Source organism: Gavia stellata, chromosome 18 (assembly GCF_030936135.1).
Source record: "Gavia stellata isolate bGavSte3 chromosome 18, bGavSte3.hap2, whole genome shotgun sequence".
Taxonomy (NCBI): Eukaryota; Metazoa; Chordata; class Aves; order Gaviiformes; family Gaviidae; genus Gavia; species Gavia stellata.
The window spans coordinates 5315424-5335459 of NC_082611.1; the positions used below are offsets into that span (position 1 = coordinate 5315424).

The 20036-nt window shown below is 35.9% G+C and overlaps 1 protein-coding gene across 1 annotated transcript in view; it reads right to left on the bottom strand.

Annotated features, from left to right (window-relative positions):
* Window positions 1–20036, bottom strand: part of SDK1 (sidekick cell adhesion molecule 1) — a 419880-nt gene that overhangs the window by 284889 nt on the left and 114955 nt on the right. The window contains exons 2-4 of the mRNA XM_059826302.1: window positions 11734–11893; window positions 5909–6015; window positions 1792–1939 (exon numbers count right to left, since the gene is read on the bottom strand). Of these exons, the coding sequence (XP_059682285.1) occupies window positions 1792–1939; window positions 5909–6015; window positions 11734–11893 (415 nt within the window). The remainder of the gene's footprint in view (window positions 1–1791; window positions 1940–5908; window positions 6016–11733; window positions 11894–20036) is intronic.

Genomic DNA, 20036 nt, shown 5'->3' on the forward strand with positions numbered 1-20036 from the left:
AATATGTGAGTAGATGCTATACGGTTTTTCCAATACTTTGAGGGAGCAGCAGACGTACTGCACACAGAGTGCACTGGTGATTGGTACGTGTACCATAAATCTGTCACTTCCTGAACTTATCAGGCTTACTATTCGATATATAACAAACTTCCAAGGAGGTTCACACTTTCAGCTTGTGTACTTCGACTGCAAAAGTTTTCAGAAATTCCTACACAGGCCAGACAAATGTCGTCAAATTCCTTTCAGACAAAATTTCTGACCAGGCAAGTAAAATATACGTGGAAACCTTTAGGTATATTTGACCCCTACTATAGAACAGAGTTTTACAGTTTTCCCATTCGTAAGCATTACCACAGTGCTATGAACTACAAGTGATTTTGCCCTAACAATCCCAACAGGGTAGGAGTAAGAGGAAAGCAGAGCATACGAAAATTAGGATTTTATATTAATTTTCCATTTTCCCAAACTGTAAGAGAACTCACACAAATCTCATTTTCAGATATTGCATGCTTGCCTAGGTCACTCTGTTCTGTTCCCCAGTAACAGTTCCCAAGAAACTGTCCGATACCTGGATAACAAGGCTTTTTCACCATCTGCAAATTTTGATTGGTGTATTCTTAGCATTGACAAAAGAAAATTTGTAATGTGGCAGGAGTGGAGGAAGTAGATTCTTAATGGTTAATAACTCAGGATTTGTCACTTAGCTCTCTTCAAGAGATTACCCAGAAACCTGTTGTTTCATCTTCCAGCTTGTTTCCCATCAAATTACTATTAAATTATTCATAAATTATTACATAGTTCCTTCACATCCCTGCAATACTAATTTTAACACTTTCAAAGAGCCTGTAATACTAGCTTTCAGGTTTAAAAAATACACATAAGCAGCAGTAAAATACACAGTACGGATTAATAAAATTAAAATCCAGTAAGAATTTTCCATTTCTAATATAAACTTTGAAGACTCACCACCCCTTCTGGAATTTAGCAATATCCCATTACCATCAGTTGCTAGCACATCTATCTCTTTGAATACATGAAAATATAATACACAGATAAAAATAATCACCAACATTCTTGGCATTTCAACAGTTTCCTAATAAATTAGGCAAGCAAAAAAAGATTTTATCTACATTTTTTAATGCTACAGCTAACCCCTTCGGTCTCTAAATAACACTGTGCAGGGAAAAACACAGGATGGCTTCATAACTGTTTCAGGAAAGGATAAATGAGCACACCTTGAGATAATAACTAATCAAAGTGCAAGTACTGTGCCATTAGTGGGTGAGCTGCTAATTAGTCAAAAAGAAATAAAACTGGCACTGTAGGCTAAAAAGATAAGGAAAAAATAAGCAACATTTATAATTTTATCATGAGTAAAAATAGTATTAAACATGACTCCATGTAAAAAAAAAAAATCAGACTCCTATATTAAAAAGGAAAAATCTCAGTATTCATTAAGTTAGTCCACTCAAGTGAACGTAATTGAGAGATGAGCATTTACTTTTCCAAAACAGATCATGAAAATGAATAGCGTGAAGGAAGTACAGACATTCTGCATATCTACTCCCTTATGCTGCACCAGGACCATTAAAATCACATGAATTATTTTGTCAAACTGCCTAGGAAGTTCAGAGATGGTCTTAAAATAGTCATTTATCTCAAATTTAGTATGAATAAGGCTACTTTATTCTCTTTAAACCTTAATTAGCATACTTAAAATGTAAGTTGCATTATCAAACGTAATTAATCATATTTTAGGGTGGGGGTATTTTGAGCTTTAAATTGACTTACATTCTGCTGCTTGGTATAATCTTGTGCCCGTCTCTAAACCATGTCACTTGTGGTCTTGGAAAGCTGAGTATGTGTAGGAAGTTTAGAACTGCAGCTTGTCCTTGAGTCACTGTTTTTCTCTGGTTTGTGTCCATGAAATTTCCCATGTCTGCAAAGAAAAAATTATACTAAGAATCCTGGAAGTTCTTGTCTCTCTCCCCATTTCTTTTCAGTGGACAGAGAAATAACTGTGTTTTACAACATTCATTGGCATTGCTATAATTAGTCAATATAACACTACAGATCATGAGACAGTTTTGATTAATACAGATTTGGGTGAACATAAGGCAAATCCAAGTGCTGCTAGCGCACACAAGTAGTGCATCAGTCAGCAGTACTGCATGGCCTCTGCTCTTTTGCAATAACAGAGTGTTTTCAACTGAAAGTGACATTTTAATGGGGGTTTGCTTTGTTGTTTTTTTTTTTTAAATAAATCCTTGCACAATATAAAGAAATTCCTGTGCAATGCAAAGGAATGAAAATGGTATATATAATTCTATCAATTTTTCGGCCACCGATTGTTTTTTTATCCTTTCATCCATAGCTGCACAAATAGACAAGCAGCTGTATCACTTGTAGTCAAACCAACGTATGGTCAGATCTACGCAAGTAAGCCATTATACCCAAATGGCTATCAAAATAACAAGGTGAAGAAGGAAAACTACAATTGCAGAACCTCTGTCTCTGAAGGTTTTATTTCATAGACAAGTTCATGTATCTATGCAGTCCTTGTAAAAATTCAGTGAACATTTTCTTCTTGTTTTTCTTTTGCCTTTTGATCACATTCCTATCCACTAAAATAAACAGGGCTGTAGGCTCCTACTTATTCACCCTCCAAAGAACTTCTATGCATTTTAATTTGCTTTAAACCAAGAACCTGACACACACACAGAACTGTTCTAGTTTCTGCCACTGAATTCCCTTTTTTTGTTGTTGGTTTTGTTGGGTTTTTTTTGTAAGGACCACAGGGTTCTTTACAAGTTCTCTGCTGCAGAGACAGATGCAAAGGACATTGAAACACAGAAGACTGCTATCAGGCCTGTGGATGGCAGAAGAGAAGAGACAGAACAAGAGCAGAAATTAAAAACACATGGTATTTTAAAGAAGCTTTAATCATCTTTGTGATTTTCAAGTTATTTATTCAGACATAATCAGCATTGTACTTCCTCTGTTGTTCCATATTTCTTACAACTGTAATCAGATCATCTGCTTGAAAAGATGTTTCAAACCGCGTAGGTGGATCTAATTAACTTCACTGTCATATGATTATTTTGGTCTTCACAATCCAAGGTTTTAAAGCCCATTCTGTAATTAAGATTTACTCAGCAGTTTTCTCACAAATATCTGTTCCCATTCAGTTAAGTAAGACGTTAGCATGTGTTGAGAACATTTTTTAAATTATTTAACAAGTTCCCTGCTACTTCAGAGATCTAGGACATGAAAAATACCTCAGATCTTTCTCAACGCATCTTAGACTTGTGCCTTTCAATTTTTCACTAGAGATCTTGAGTTTAAGTGTATTGGGAAGCATCCTCTATCCAATGGCAAAAATAGTTCATTTCCCTTCTGAGTTAGACATCTAACATACAGTTCCCCGTAACTCCTGATGACTGATAAGATGACTTTAGTAACCCCTTGGAATGCTGCATTCTGATATGTTTTCAAGAATAACCAAAAAACAAAATACGGTGAAATACCAGGTACTTCATTATGTTCACACAGTGTAAGTCAATTAATTTAGATCAAAAATTATAAAATACGGAAAACAATCCCATGGTATCAGTAGTTACCCTGAGTAGAGGAAGAAAATATTTAAAACTTACAGAATAGTTTATAATCTGCAGGAATAAAGTGCAAGTCTGACTGACAAGTTTCACTATAGAAGCCATATAGGTCACTATAGGTTCAAGACCAAAGGTCTCCCAAGTCATGTAAGATCTGCTTTGCTTCGTCTCAATGTCTTTTTCAGGGGAAATAAATAAAAAAATAGACTGCTTAATTCAGACAGAGAAGTCTTGATAGCTGTTCCGCCTTGTTCAGCAATGCAGAACTACAAATTAAATGGGGGAAAAAAATTAAAACTGCAGAAAAGTAAACAATTACACTTCTTTCTCTCTGAAGAACAACCAAACACATACACAAAAAAGCCTGGAGAAACAAAACACTTTACTGCAAATCTTTCCCTCATTCAGAGGGGAATAAAGCTGTCTTTTCAGGAGACAAAATTCTTTAGCAGCAGTATCAAGGTAAAATATTCCTGTGCCTCCTTCTCACTATCGTTCCCACAAGTTCTTCCTCAAGAATTGCTCCCTCCACTACGCCCGTACAATTGCCTGTCCAGCTGCGTAGGGAATCAGATGAAGAGGAGAAGAACTATTTTCACAAACCCTACAAAATAATTGTTGCCTTTTTTTAAATTTTGGAGAAGTTTCCCAGTCCACAGCTGCACAAACAAGTTTTCCTGCTGAGCCTAAAGGGATAGTGGGCTACATTGCAATACAAGAGCAGGAATGATTAGCGGGATGGAGGAGAAAATGGGTACATGTTTCTCTGGTACTGCTACCAAAGCCTTTGTCCCCTGAAACCACACCTGTAAATGCAACTGCAGAGGCATCTAGGCTAATCTAATGGCTCACTGCTGCAGAACAAGAAGCATCTCAGCCTCACCTTCCCCTGCTCCGTCTTCCCCTTCTAGCCTTGCTGCAGGTCCCTCACCCCCCTCATAGTTATGCTCACTCATGCCAGCTTTCACTAGGTCCTCTGTGACCTGATATAATTCACTAAACCAGAAGAAGAATGGTCAGAAAAGTACTTGCAAGGGTCTGACACACGTCAGAGTGAGCACAAGATCACTAAGAGGAGTATACCGCAGGGGCATAAGGGCTGGTAGACAGCAGGGAAGGAAAACCCCATTTTAGCAGCAGTGGATTTTTACATTAGCTCCCAGCATCTCTGACACAATACCTCTGAGAGATCAAATGTCAAATTACTGATATTACTGACATTACAGATACAGTAACATAATCTATTGTAATACAGTAAAGTGGTGAACATGATACCAAAACTTACATACTATCATTTGCAACTGTTTTTATTTTTAAAACACAGGAAATTTCATGTAATTTCCCTCATGACATAGTGATTAACTTGAATCAGTTTCTTGGAATTGGATTTCTAATAAATAATTCAATTTATCTAAATTCCACTTATCAAGTGACATTCACTACAATTTCCACTTATTGACTCTCAGGAAGAGAAATTTGATCCATGTATCAGATTGCTTACAAGCAGTATACAAATCTGTCTTTCTAAATTTTTTTTATGTTTTTACTTTGAAAAAAGAATAAGGCCTAATTTTATGATTATTTCCAAACAAGTTATTTGGATTATATTTTCTATATGTTACCTGAAAAAAAATTAGAGTAGGCAATCATTTCTTAGGTCATGTTAACTAGCACCAACTCCTGAGAAAATCACTTTAACATTTCCAAATGGAAGTTAGATATCTGAAAAATTCTGCATAGCACAAACTAAAGAAGTACAAACACTGGAGGGTTTGGTTCAGAAAGGTGTTGAGAACAGAATTTTAACGTTTGGTTAGCAAGGTTTTTGCTGTGAAACAACTGCTTATTTTGTATCGCAAGAATTATGATCCGAAATCTTCATGGAGCTATCTCCACCATACGGTTTTCTTTCAGAGATCCGCTGCTGTCCTCTGGGCTTTTTTGTATTGTTTTGATTGATTTTTTATTTCGTGCTATATGGCCTCTCTTCATCCCTGCGTATTCAGGGAAAGGTATAATAGTTTTCTCATGCTACAGCTATCTCCAAATGATCCTGGTTTGATGGCTTTGAACAGCTCAAAGCTTGCTCTAAAGACTTGATGTTGCACTGCTTTGCACTGTTTCCCAGAAGATAACTAGAGTGATGCAACAGACACTTCCTGTGTTGCAATAATTTATTAAATATGATATCTAATAACTTTTCAGACTAACAAATGTTATTGGTACGTTGGTTTTTTACCCACAAAAAGAATCGGTTAGCTAATGAAACACAGAATAACTTCCATCAAACATACATGCCACTTGAACTTCGGATCTTCTTTGCAGCAATGCCCCCATCCTGTTTCGTACGACACACTGATAAAAGCCAGCATCAGACCTCTGCAAAGCTGGGATGATGTACCTATAAGACAAAATGCAGAATTATAGTGCACTTCTTCCTAAAGGCAGATCAATGCTCCTTTATGTGGCATTTCTTATTACTTCTCTAATATTTTACACATTGACTCAAATGCTTATTGTATTTTTTCTTACAAAGAGCATTCTCATATAATCTCTCGTCGTTGGCTACAATATTATCTGTACTATATAGAAGAAAAAATACTTAAAACGCATAAAATATCTTTCAGTCTTAAGATCAACATTTGATAAATACTAATTAGTTCTCCACAAATACTCTGGAAAATGTTTTCCTTAGTTTTATCTACCCTCATTCCTAAGGTGAAGACACCTGGTATTTTGTTCAGAGGTGGCAGAAGAAGACTACAATCTAAATGCAGGCATTAAGAAGACTTGCAAGAAATATCAAAGTTCTCCAATGAAAAAAGGATGTTTACTACACTGTGTGACAACTGTAACTCAGAAGAATACTGGAAAAGACACAGTGCACTGTACGTTGTATTTGTTCTGTCCTTCACTATACTTAAAAATCACTTAGTCCACTAATGCTCACCTTCCTCATTCAACTATATCTGATTACTCAACATGAAAATGAGCTGATAGGCACAGTTTTAATGTGAATAAACCACATGAATAATATAGATAATCCTGCATTAAACAAACATTAATCAAAGCGCATATTCCCCCGTCCCTTCTGGAGATATTATGGTAGGATTAATGAAAGTCTTTATGAAAAGATAAGGAAAAATAAAACTGCTGAAATTTTAATCTTCAAAATTTAATTCCAATAAAAGAAAGCATCTCTTCTCACACTCACACATACTATACACACCCACATACAGAGCTTAATACCTGAACAAGATCAGACAGCATAAAAACAAAGGAGGTAGAAGAAATCTAGTTTAAGTGATAAATTAAGACTATAATCACTGCACTATAATTACAATTAAATACACTATAGCAAATAGGTCAGACAACCAAATACACTGAATTAAAACAGAGCCCAACACCATGGACAAATTTTAGCCACCTACTGCAATTCCTAGGTATAACCTAGTATATAACCTAAGTATACGAGTTGTAGGCGATTGTGTTGTCTGTCTGCCTGTGTGCCTGAGCTGACTCCTCCTGACCTCCTTTGGAGCAAGCGGCAAATTTTCTCCAGGGATTATGACAATTTGTACTGGGAAGACAAAGAAGACTCAAAATGGTGCTCTTTTGGGGAGCTACAGTAAACCCAACAATCAGCACACAAATACTTGCTGGCCAGTGAGTATATAACTCTGAATTAGCCATGTTGCCTCTTGCCTGATGAGTATGCCATAGGAAATAGAGGGAGAAAATAGGTGAAAATAGAAGGCATAGGATAGAAATCAATAGGACATAAGGCTTCCCTAGTTCGTTGCAGAATAATTTCCTTCTCTGCCAGGCAGATGATTGTAGCAAAACATCATTACCAAAAACCCCAAAAAAATTAAAGATTCTGACAAATAAATATTGACAATTAATTTTTACAGTTCATTTTACAAAATAGTTTATAGCTTAACAAGCTTTTCTTTCTCCCATAAAGATTCAGTATTGTACTTGGCTAACATTTATTCCTCTGCTTGCCTACTCAATAGAGCCAAAATTAAAGGCTTCTTTCTTTGGTATTCATCTGTACTAAGACAGTAATGCAGAGTTAGTTTTTCTGCCACTAGGACAAAACAAATCAATTAGATCAGAAGTGTCCTACTTTGGTTTTCTTTCTGACTTATTAATGTTTCAGCAGGAAACACTCTCAGTATGTTGCCTGAAGAAAATAAAATCTTTTAGAAGTTTACAGTCAAAATCCCATCTACCTTGGAAATTCCAAGACAGCCCAAACCTAATGAGCAGTTGGATTCTCAGTGGACCTACTGGGTATCAATGTCCAGGTAAGGCAAGCAAAATGAGAAGAATTAAATAACAAAAGTTAAAGAAAAAAAAGAGGCTAGAAAATATGTTTACATTATTTGAGAATAACTTGAAAATTACAAACCTGGGCAAGAGATCAATAGATATTAATGGAATTATGCACCTGACATGTCTGATTATTTTTTTTAAATATACTTTTCTATTGACCTAACAGTCAAAATACTGCCTTTTGTGTTATACTTTCACCATTCTACTTATTTTCTGATATGCAAGAAGGGTTACAAATAGTGCTTTCTAAATTCAAAATAAGACTTTCTTCTACGGAATGAATTTATATCAAAGGTTAATATAATTTTTTACAGTGACGAGACATAATTTTGCTTTAATTTTGTCTACACTTTAACTTTCAAGATAAAAGATCTTCCCATTGTATAGATGCCAGGAGGCTACTTAAGGTTTCTGGGGATCTGTGCAAGTACTTGAGAAAGTCAGACCAGGCAGTTTCTCTGTTTTGAGTGGTAGAGCCAACCAGAAACTGGCTGTTTAGAAATTTTCCATAGAAAGATCTAAAGTGACAAGCATAAAAGAAAGCTTCAAGGGAAGTCTTCCAGGGCATAACATGCTCCATCACCACGACTGCAATGAGTTAGAGCTTAAGGATGAACTGGTATCAAACACCTAAGGAGAAATGCTAGTTAATGCTTTCTTAAAGCTTCCCAACGTTTCATTCCCAATTTCAAATTTACACCTTCATTTTAATTTTAAATGCTTTAAGAGTTAAAAGTGAACCTATAGGCTACGTGTTTTTGATAGCCATAATGGTGAAGACAGAATTAAAACCAAAGACACTTTATTAGATAGTCACACAACTTATTATCTGTTCAAACTTCTTAACAAGGGACTTAGGCACCAACTGATCTAATTTTTTTTTACAGAATAAAATTAAAATGTGTCCAGTGTTAAAAACACAAATATAATAATCAGACACTTTTAAGTAGTTTGGGAGGCAAGTGTACTGCTGCTGAGACACAACCTTAGTTTCTTAAATTCAAATAAAATTAGTATCTTTAAGCCACAAAAGCAAATATGTAAGACACACCTGGTCCAGAACTTAATTCAAAAGAAAATAAAGAAAAGAAAAAAGTCACTGCCTGAACTTTAAAGACTCTTAACTTCCAGACATAACCAAAACTGCTACTGCAGTCAGCAATATTGATTTGTTTTCATTACACGTATCTCAGATCACAAAGAATTTATCAGGTTGGTTTATAAATTCTTAAAACAAACTAGTGTATGCACAGTCACTATAAAAGCCAGGCTGTGCACATAATCAGCATCGTTATGCAAAGAAAACCGTTCATTCGGGGTCAGCAATGTCAAAATGCAAAGACTCCAATTAGTTCTTTACTCACTTGGTGTGTTATAACAAGCTTTGAATATTTTCAGTCTGTTACAATATAGACGTTACTTTAACTGAGACACACTAAGTAATATCAATTACCAAAAATCTTTGATTGATGATTCAAATTGCAGCAGAAGTCACTTACACAGGAAAGATTCATGCATTTAAACAGAGTATTTACCCAAGAGAACTGCCGCGCGAACTATTATGGGGTCAAAGTTTAAGTTTTGCAACCAGAATTTTTATGTCTTAAGCATATCTTTTCCTTGCTTTCTTTCATCCTAATGCACCTATGCCATATAATCCTTTTTGGAAGCTTAAAGCTTTGCATTTCTATAGAATCAAAATCCCATTTGGCTTATCTCTGACTGTGGTATAGTAGTAGTAGTAGGGCTGCAACTTCTAAATTAATATTTTCTACCAATGCCATTTTATTATTATAAACTGCTAGTTTCCTATCTTCTTAATCACCTCTGCAGCAGATGTTCTAATTAGAAACAGAAACAAGAACAATATAAAAAAAGCGTAATTAATAAATATAGCTTGTATCTAGACTAAATTAAGTCCAATGCTAAGAAAAAAAAGGTACTGTATACAGACACATATACACACAGCTTGGGAAAGGTGTTCCAATAGACTGATTCTAACTTATCCTGCAATACACTGTAAAATTACAATTTTGCATTAGGATGTGCACTTACTTAAGAAATACCATGGCATTCTAATCTAGTTTCAAAATGCCACGCGTTCTTATTCAGGTTTCTCCTGCTATCATGAAATGTAAGTCTCTCAGTGACTAGCACATCTACAAAGCTTGAGTTCTAACCTTTGCTTTTTGTTCATTCCATGTTCACATGTTTTGTCCTCCCACACCATTTCTTTGCCTTATGTTCTCAGCATCTTAAGTAGTTAAGAGCTGTTGTCAGCTCCTTCTACCAAGAAACTACAACAGTCTCTGCTGTTGTTGATCAAAATAAGTGGTATTTACACCAAGTGAGGCTCAAACCTTCTGTGATTAATGGTGCTATTAGAGATTTTTTTATTTTCCAGAAAGTATTCACAAATCTCTTCTATATGTGTGAATGGCTCATTTTGAGGTATCAGCATATGTCAAGGCTTGAAAACAGCAACCATTAATAGATGCAATTACTCAAGACTAAGTGGTCTCATGTAAATCAAAAGGCTTTAATTTCTAGGAAAGTTCACATAGAACTATATGTCTGGTTGGAAACATAGTTGCCAAATACTTTATGTGCTAAATGACCCGTAAGAGTTTTTAAAAGCTATTTAAGGCGGGGGGGGGGGTGGGGGTGGGGGGTGGGGAGTGGGGGGTAGGTGTTCCATACCGTTCTGTAAATGTAAATAATATAGAAAATAGAACTAATGTTAGGTTACAGTTTTTAAAATCTTTGAGAAAAGTAATTATGGACTACCTTGTGTAACAATACAGAACTTGTATCATTATCTGCATTTTTATACTAATCTATATGGTAATTTCTGTCTATAGTGATGGAGCACAACTTTTCCCTACCTTAAGCAAAGTAATTACAAAAGTGCAGTATTTAGCTTGGTTTGCTAAAGACAAAAGTGTTATACAAAGGCTCTGTCTGTCACATACCCACCCCTTATAACTTCAGAATTCACTAGGTAATTTCAACAAAATTTGAAAGCCATAAATAAGTTGCATAAATATTAAATTTCTGTGAGGTTATATAGAAATTGCTGGTTGCATAGGGAAGACCCAGTTAATGCTCCCATTAAAGAAATGCAGACCAAACTTGGCTGGTTTACACTTCGATATTTGGCCAGCCATCTGCTGCCTATCAGCAAAAATGTAGCTCTGATTAGGCACAGTACGGTTTTTCTCTTGCTTGATGGGATGTCCCAGGGAATGGGGAGGGAGTCAGTGAGGTCCTGGGAGCAAAGTGCATAATCATAGAAGAACAGTTTGTTAAACTATAAGATTATTTACATTCTCAGAAGTGAAACCGGAAGTTTCATACGCTTTTTAAGATAGACCACCGTCTTCTAGATCTTACTGAAAAGAAGAGTCCCACTGAGCTTAGCTTTGTTCAAGGATGAGTAGCACATCATACGTAATATTTAGCTAAGGAATATGCCCGCTGTTTATTACAAATACCTGTAAGGTTACATCTCCAGCAAAAAGCATTTTTGGTACTTAAAAAGTCTACGTTAAGACCCTTGTTTTGAAGTGTGAAATACCATTTTTAGCAAAGGAGATTCTCTCACACAGATCTTACTTGTTTACAAAAAACAGTCCTCTTTCATGGTAAAAAACATTGTCAATGTATCAGTATCTACAAAGCTGTTTTGAGGTATTGGGGATTTTGGGGGTGGGGGGGTTTGTTTTGGGGTTTTTTTGCAACTACACTTAGAGAAGGCTATTATGTAGCTTTTATTTACTTATATTCACTGGAGTAGGCGGTTATTTCACTGTCATTGCGTAACCACTTAAATTCCAAGGGCCAGCTGCCTTCGGCAAGGCACGTAAGTACGAGTCGATTTCCTTCCAAGTGTATCTGGGGCAAGCCTGGTTCAGTCTTGAAGTATGGTGCAACATCATCTGAAATACAGAGAGAAAATGGGTTTGTAAGCTATTTAAGCGAGTATAGCATAAGCCACCGATATTTAGCTCATTTCTTCTCAAAATGGCCATCGTAAAACAAGAGACAATCTGATTCAGTAGTTAAGGTTTACACTGTTACATTCATCACTAAGCTTTATCTTTAGAGGCAGAATTCACAAAATCTTGATAACCTTAGTCCTTGGTACTTATTTAGAAGAGAAGTGCCCACTCAGACAAACTTTTGTCCATGTTTACTGTTTATACATATGAGAATTTCAGCATTGTCTACTGCGGCAGGCAGTGAACAGCCCTATTGGCTTCCCCCCCCCACCCCGTGAGGATTAAATCCACTCAAAGCTTTTTTTTTATTTCTTGAATAGAAACCAGAAGAGTAATCTTGGATAGAAATGATTATCACAGCAGGAGAAGTCTCAGGGTAAATGAAGAATTTTGATAGAAAAAAGAGTTTAGAAAAAAACACCTCACAAAATGGCAAGAATAATGTGTTTTTCAACATTATTGCCAACCAAAATGTGTTAAATTGTATTACCTGAAACCACTAACAGATTTTGAATTAGGGTGCTTCAATAACGTTCAAGGGTCACATCTAGTCTCAAACTCTTGTTCTCCCGTGGATCACAAATGCTCAAAATACCCCAAGCAGCAGAATTCTCCACTGGTAAATTGCCAAAGCTCCACTCAAATGCAGATTTATTACAAGTCTACACCAGTTGGAGACCCGCCCCTTGTCACCTCTGGAAGATGAAGTTTTTCACACTTTACACGTCAAATTTCTACTTGTAGCTAAGTAGGAACTACAGATTTAATCTTAGGAGTTTACAAATACCTTCTATAATCAAAATTAACATGTTTAGGTATATGTATAAAAAATACTTAGGTTACATTCAGAGTCAGAGATTCAATACAAAATATGGAGTAATATTTAATAGGTAGGCATTACCGCACTCTGCTTTTTCAGAGTGCAGTGTGTGTGTGTGTGTATTTTACATAGAAAATACAATTAAAAAAAAAAAAGTTACACAAATGTTGTCCCAGTGCAACTAACTGTTCAGTTAAATTGCTAATCTTTCTTTTTAAACTTACTTTAGGTAAGCTCAGGTATTTTTATACTCGCTATTTAAAGAGTTTAAGCTATCTTTTACAGTTTATGGGAAAGTGACCCCATGTACTAGTCAAGGCTGTCTGAAATGTTTGAATCCAGAGGTCACAAACTATAACCTTTAACAGCTGATAGCCACCAGACAGCAACCACACACATTAGGGAAGACGGAGCTCAAGGCAAGGAGTGTCAGTGGCTTTCAAGGCGCCCTAGGGTTCCACTGGAGATTGGGACGGCAGTGGGCACACAGCTCAGCCTGGCAATGTCAGCCTCTCTAAGGCCTCGTCTTTCGCTTTGCCTCTCACCAGGGCATTTTTGTTTCTTAGCAGGGCACGTGGCAGCACAGACTCATTATCAGCCTAATCGTACGGTCCCAGGGTAGCAGCTGCACTTCAGCTGAGTGCGGTCAAGGAGTCACCAGCTGACTGTTGCCAAACTATTTGCTACAATTGCCTGTGAAGTTGAACATCAGCTGCATCCACATTTGATGATTTGTATTGCTAAACTGTCTCACTAGTTTTCAGAATTTAACTTCAGAAAGATACAGTTATTTCTGCAGAAAAAAAGCAGATCATCTTAAAGCAATACTTACAAACTATTACACAAAATCTGACCTAAGAAACTGAATTAAAAAATGTATTTTGAGGTAAGGCCCTTTTCTGATTTGTAGCATTTTAAACAATTTAGTTTTCAAACAGATTGATTAATGGCTAGTGCAGATCAGTAATATTTTCTTTAAATTGGATATACAGGAAGCTATGACAATTCAACATATGAGAAAATAGGAACAGCTCCAGACTAGCAGATCGTCCCAGGCAAACCAAACATGTTTTTTGCACTTCTCCACTCTATTACATGACTGAGATTACATTCTGCAAAGCTTCTTTCTTTTTGTTTTAATGACTGCAAATACTGTGAAGAAGTCTTAACTCAATTCCCATTTGCTCCTAACTAGTAAAATCAACCAATATTTTAAAACTTTATAAAGAAAAATTTAAGTCAGTGTCAGTGTTAGATGATGTTAGCATGAAATACAGTTATTTTACCCAGACCAAAAAGCAATTTTTTACAAAGATATTTCTAAACAAGTGAGGAAATGTTAAATCCTTTCAGAGGCTTCACATATATTTTGGGGAGCCTCCCAAAGGAGTTACAAGACAGACATTATACCCTTGCAAGATGAAAGGTGTCAGGCTTCCTCTGGAGAAGAAAAGGCAGGGACAGGGAGCTGTGCTGGCGTTTACGGGAAGGGGTTGTAACCGGAGTCCCTATGAGTCTTACAGTACAGAGTCCAACTAGTAAATGGAAATTATTAGCGTCGAGTCCCCTGAAAACAATGATATTTACCTGCTAGTATATAGAGGCTCATGAAATTAACTTGTTAAACTATTCCTTCCTGAAGAAAGTTGAGCCATTCAGGGAGATTACAGTGAAATTGGTATCTGCACTATAAACCTCTACCCAAGTAATTTGTTGATCCTGTTTTTCAGTGATTTAAAGACTCAAGCAGCATAACCTCCTTCATCATTTCACTCACAATTATCCACTTACTCCTTCTAACTTATGTCTTTCCAAGAACAAATGATTTATTTCAAAGACAAAGACTGCTGCCCACAAGTCTGTCATTCAGCCCTATATTTCCTACTCAAATATTCCAAACCCAGTGACGCTGCAACCCACTCAGAGCTATCTCCCATTTAAAAGAGCACAATCAAGCTGGTATTACATGAAAATGATTCTCAAAATTCAATCCAATTCTGGTAGAAGCTAAAATTTAATAGACCTATGGGAATATTTTTATAAAGAATATAGCATGCTTTATAAATTACCCCAGCTCTTTGGAAGATTTACTTAAACCCTTTGAGTAATTTTATCTTCTCATCTTTTATTCTTGACTTTCTCATCAATCACATACCATCAGTTTATCAAATTCAATTATATAATCAGAGCTCACTAAATATTCACAGAAAGCAGAAATGAAAATAAAACACTGAGCAAAGATTCCATGAAGAGAGGTAGCAGTACAGCTTTGATGACTTTGGCATTTCTGCGGCACAGCGCTGCTCACACCTCAGACATATGATCAAAACGGTGCTGCACTCTAGGCTTTCCATCTTTCAGCTGTAATGGAAAGCAGAATTTTAAACCGCACCTACAAGGACAAGTTTGGTTGTTATAGAGCATCCCAGGGAAACAGGAAAATTGGCAGGAAAAATGAAAGCCATCTCAGAAAGGAAACTGTAGGAAAGGAGGAACTGGCTAAGGGATAGAAGATACAAGGGGTCATTCAATAGGTATGAGATACTTGCACTTTATTAATTAAATACAGGAAGGGTTCACCATATGGTTAACCTTGGCCAATCAAGGTCTTAGGAGCCATGAGAGCATCTCAGTTTTTATTCTCTTGAAGGATGGAGCAAAAAGCTAATAAAAAGCCTATCTGTGTCCTAGAAACAGGAATAATAAAATACTGGAATTAATATTCTTAGCTACAATAGTTTTCTGCCTTAAAAAAAAAAAAAAAGGAAAGAAAAAGCAAGCATTCATGCTATATACACTGTTGCTTTCTTCTAAATGCTAAATGTGTTAATACTTCCAGGCTCTCTGGCTCTTCAGCTACACTGATTTAAGAATAAAAATAATAACAATAAAAAAATTGTCTGAGTCGCAGGGAGGAGTGAAAGGATAAGGTGCCAATCTGTTGGCACATATACACAGCTTCTACAAATTTTCATTAAGTCTGCTTACCAAACTCGCTAACATCCTGGCTAGTATCCTTAGAAGGATGGTGCAGATTTATTTTTATGTAAATCTCAAGAAAAAATAGGATTTAATATGCCAAAATTATCTGGAAATTTGCTGCAAAACATGTCTGCCTTGCTTTTGTGCATCATTAAACTGCAAGAGTTCCATTATACTGCCAAGTTAGCCCATCTATTTTTTTTCTTTGGTACATGCAAAGCTTAGATGGATTATATCTCAAAAGATAGTTTCAGGATCCAATTCAATAATGCCCATACACTTTTGCTTGGGTTAACGCTGACATTTAAATACAAAAATGGTGCTGTATGCAATCGTTATCTACTTTGGGCTTCTACCCAGCCCTAGCAGAGGAGATGCATCACAGAAAAGCTGAGAGTTTCCTCATACTCTATTCTCCCTGAAAATCATGTTCAGGCACAAGCTTACAAATACAGTCTGTAAGAGGAGAAGGCAGTCTGACTGTACAAGTTTGTACTGAATGGAATGAAAACAAACATTCCAAGAGTTGCTACTCATTAGTTAACCACGGGAACTTAATCTCATAAGGACAGCGTGAGTGAACATGACTTCAGAAACTGAGGAGAGTACCATCTCAGGGACCTCAAACATACCCTCTAATAAACACATTAACACAGTTTGGCTAATGATTCTTAGCCCTCTAACAGCTTACGTTTGTAAAATACATAAACCTAAGTCAGATTAAATAGATCTTTCAGTTACGACAGGGTGCTACAAGATCTTGAAAGCAGTCTTGCAGTCCTATCCCTCAGGAATTCATGAGTGTTAATTAAAGATGCAATTTGATCTTGGACACCTCTCTCCTACTGAGACAAGGAAAGTTACCATACTCCAGAGAAGTACCACATCACCTGCATCAGTGAAAAACACTGCAACTCTCCTGCTGAAATCCTAGCATTAGCATTTTTTTCTCCAGAAATGTCAGATACCAACAGTTACAGGTAAAATCGTGTGCTCCTATCTTGAGAAAATCAGTTACTGTAGTCCTGAACACACTCAGAGGAAGAATAATGCAGTGAGTGCAGTGAACAGGTTAAGAGATCCCCACTGCCATTGCTATTTGTCTTTGTTAGCTATCTCTACTTTTAAGTCATTTTTAGGTGAGCCAATATTGAATATTAAAGGTAGTTTAACCTGCTCATAAATCATCAAGGCAGAGCAAATACAGCTGAATCACTAACAAATATCGTTTGAGCAGCTGTCTTTCCATCGCTCAGTTCACCCAACAGATATGATACTGAAAATAAATTTTTGACTGAGATACATTTTTCAATAAATGCAAACAAAAATACAATTGTTTTATTAAAAAGCACACCTATATTGATTTTAGCTTATTAGTCCCTAGCCAAAGCATGATGCACATCACCCTTTCTTCATATGCATGTCTAAAGCTACAGTCAACTGACACAGAAAAATAAAGAACAGAATATATCTGAGGAATTTTCCCAGAAAATGAGACTAGATAAATTACATACAGAGGCTGAATGATCAGCCCAGGAGAAGAGCAACAATACAGAGATGCTTTTGCTCTCATTGTTTGCAAGGAAGAGGGATGTGAGCCATCTTCAGGTAGGTTAATGATAACAGCCATAAAAAGAGTATTTTAAAAGATCCGTCTAGGGGATTGACTACATAATTCAGAAGTATACTTAAATTAAAAAGGAAGCTAGAGTCAGGAAACCCAAACTAAAGACAGAAAGAATCTTTTCAGTAATCGAAAGAAAGGAGGTACAACTATGAACAGCAGAATCCTGTCAAGAACAGATTAAACTTCAGCTGTGACATTCACAAGCTGATGCTTCAGAGCGCATACAGTTGAGTACCAGCTGCTCTGTACTGATTGACAGCTGATAACCGCAACTTTCTGGGGAATCAGGACCATTTTCTTCTTATTTCCAACTTGGATATGGAGAAGATTTTTCTCTTTTTCCTTTTCAAAAGGACCTTTTAATCTTATTATCTTAGTTCCTGATATGCATGCATACATGTGCTAGCTCTGGATACAAGTTGTATTCTCTTGTGGAAACCAACTTCAATAGCTTCTATGGCATAAGAATTTGGAATTATTACATAGTAAATCTCGAGAAATGTACCGGGAAGTCAGATAGAACTCAGATATATTTGAATCAATCTTTTTTTGAATTCAAACCTTCTAAAATGCATTGGTGAGATGCTGTGAAAGTTAGTATACGATCTATTCATAAACTGTCAACAATATCAAACATACATTAGACCATTCAGTCACTTTAACTGTATTGATTTGCAGGAAGGCTATTCTACCCAAAATATTGGATATTTGAGATTCAAATTTTCTTGGTTGGAAGTGTGATGTAAATCACCAAGTACAACAATTAAATTTAAATTGCATTTTACTACCTCATTCTAAGCCTGGAATTGAAAGGACTGATGCATCATAGTGAATATTTCATCAAAATATCAGGTTATTTTTCAAATATACTGCTGTAGTTAAGAATTTTCACACAATGGTATAAAGCATTCCCCTTAAAGTGGATTTCCTGAATTTTTATCAGAGACAATATCTGATTTTATATTGGAATAATACAGAAGCAACTGTATTTAAATCAGTCTTTCTTCCTCAATTTCGTTAAGTCAAGTAAATGAGCCCACACTACCCATTTTTGTCCTCCTACAGATAAGCAAGATAACATGCTTGTTGGATACCTCTATTATAATCTCTAAATGCAAATACAGTATCAGCTGAGGTTGATGGATAGTGCTTTTAAAGGTTTAATTGGGGATGGAATTAAATTGTTTTAGGACTCAGCAAGTTCTGTGAGGAAACCTACATATTTCTAGAATAAGTGACATTTATTTCTTTTAAATGCACAGTCACTGGGAGACAAGATTTCAATGGGTAACTTTTTTTGCCTTGAATAGGTCAAATAACTACACGGCAAGTTAGTTATTGGGTAATTGCCAATCATATATTTTATTTGGATGGAAGAAATATTGAACTTAAGATTGCATACCTGTTGCACGCTATCCCAAGAGGAAAACTAAACATTCTGTAATGTATAGTTATGATTAGCTTTCAACAATTCAATAGAATAGGAGTCCCAAGTAGCAAGAATGAGTGTTTCACACTGATAGTTAAGTAGATTTAATTAAAAAATTTTTTTTCTTTTTTTTTTTTTTAATTGAAGCATCAGCTCTCTATTTCAGAATTACCTAAATGGCACTACAGATTCCATTTTGCTTCTAAGCTCCTAATTTCTTGATGCAGACAGATCAAATGTTTTTTCCCAAATCTTGACTAATACATAGTATTGTTTAAAAGAACAAACACCACAATTCATTCCCCTAGAAACTTCTACAATTCTAAGATACACATCACGACATGACTTGCTACGGGAAAACCTGTTTTAATATTTCCAACTTTTCTACCTTGTTTTAAGGCACAAACATTTCCTACCTCTTACCCTTCTTCCATTTTTCCCTACAAACAGCTTTAGATGAACCACAAAAATATATTTGCATGTTATGCTGAGACAATACAACAGAAAAAAGCTAGAGCACTTTTTTTTATGATAAAAAAGAAAATCTTACTATCACCGGTTGCTTAAAAGTCCTTGAACATAACCTATTCTTTACATTCATAAAATCTACTTCTTAACACTCTGTCATCTATTTAAAGACGATGCCTTTCAATCACTACAGGATCACTTCTTGAAGAACTCCCTTTTGACAAAAGATTTCTTGAGTTTCATTAGAAACACTCAAAAGAGAACTGAGAGGAGGAGGGCCCACAGAAGCATAAAAGAGCTTTTACAGGACCTGGATTCTGACAGAAAAAAAGTCACATCACTCTGGTTAAAATTCATCACAAAACTCTCTTGGTTATCCCCAAATACACTGAGAAAGATTTTCCCACATGCAATTATATCATTCTTTTCTTAAAATTGATTTCTTTAGCAGACCAGCCATGAGCTGATATCATTTTAACTGAGCCTCAAGCAGCTCCTGATGTATTAACCTAAAGTCTCACTAAGGTTTCCTTTTCCCGTTTAATTTCTACACTTCATGTTTTAGTTTCACTTTCTGACCTCCTGTAATACTTCAGTTGAGTCAGGGCAAAACCAAATTGGTTTTCACAATTCACAACTGATAATGTATGATGTACAGCAATCACAATTCTTAGTTTCATGAATTCATGGAATATCTGCTGTAAGATTAAAACCCAAGAAGCTACAGGTGATGCTCTTAAGTTATGTTTAGTGT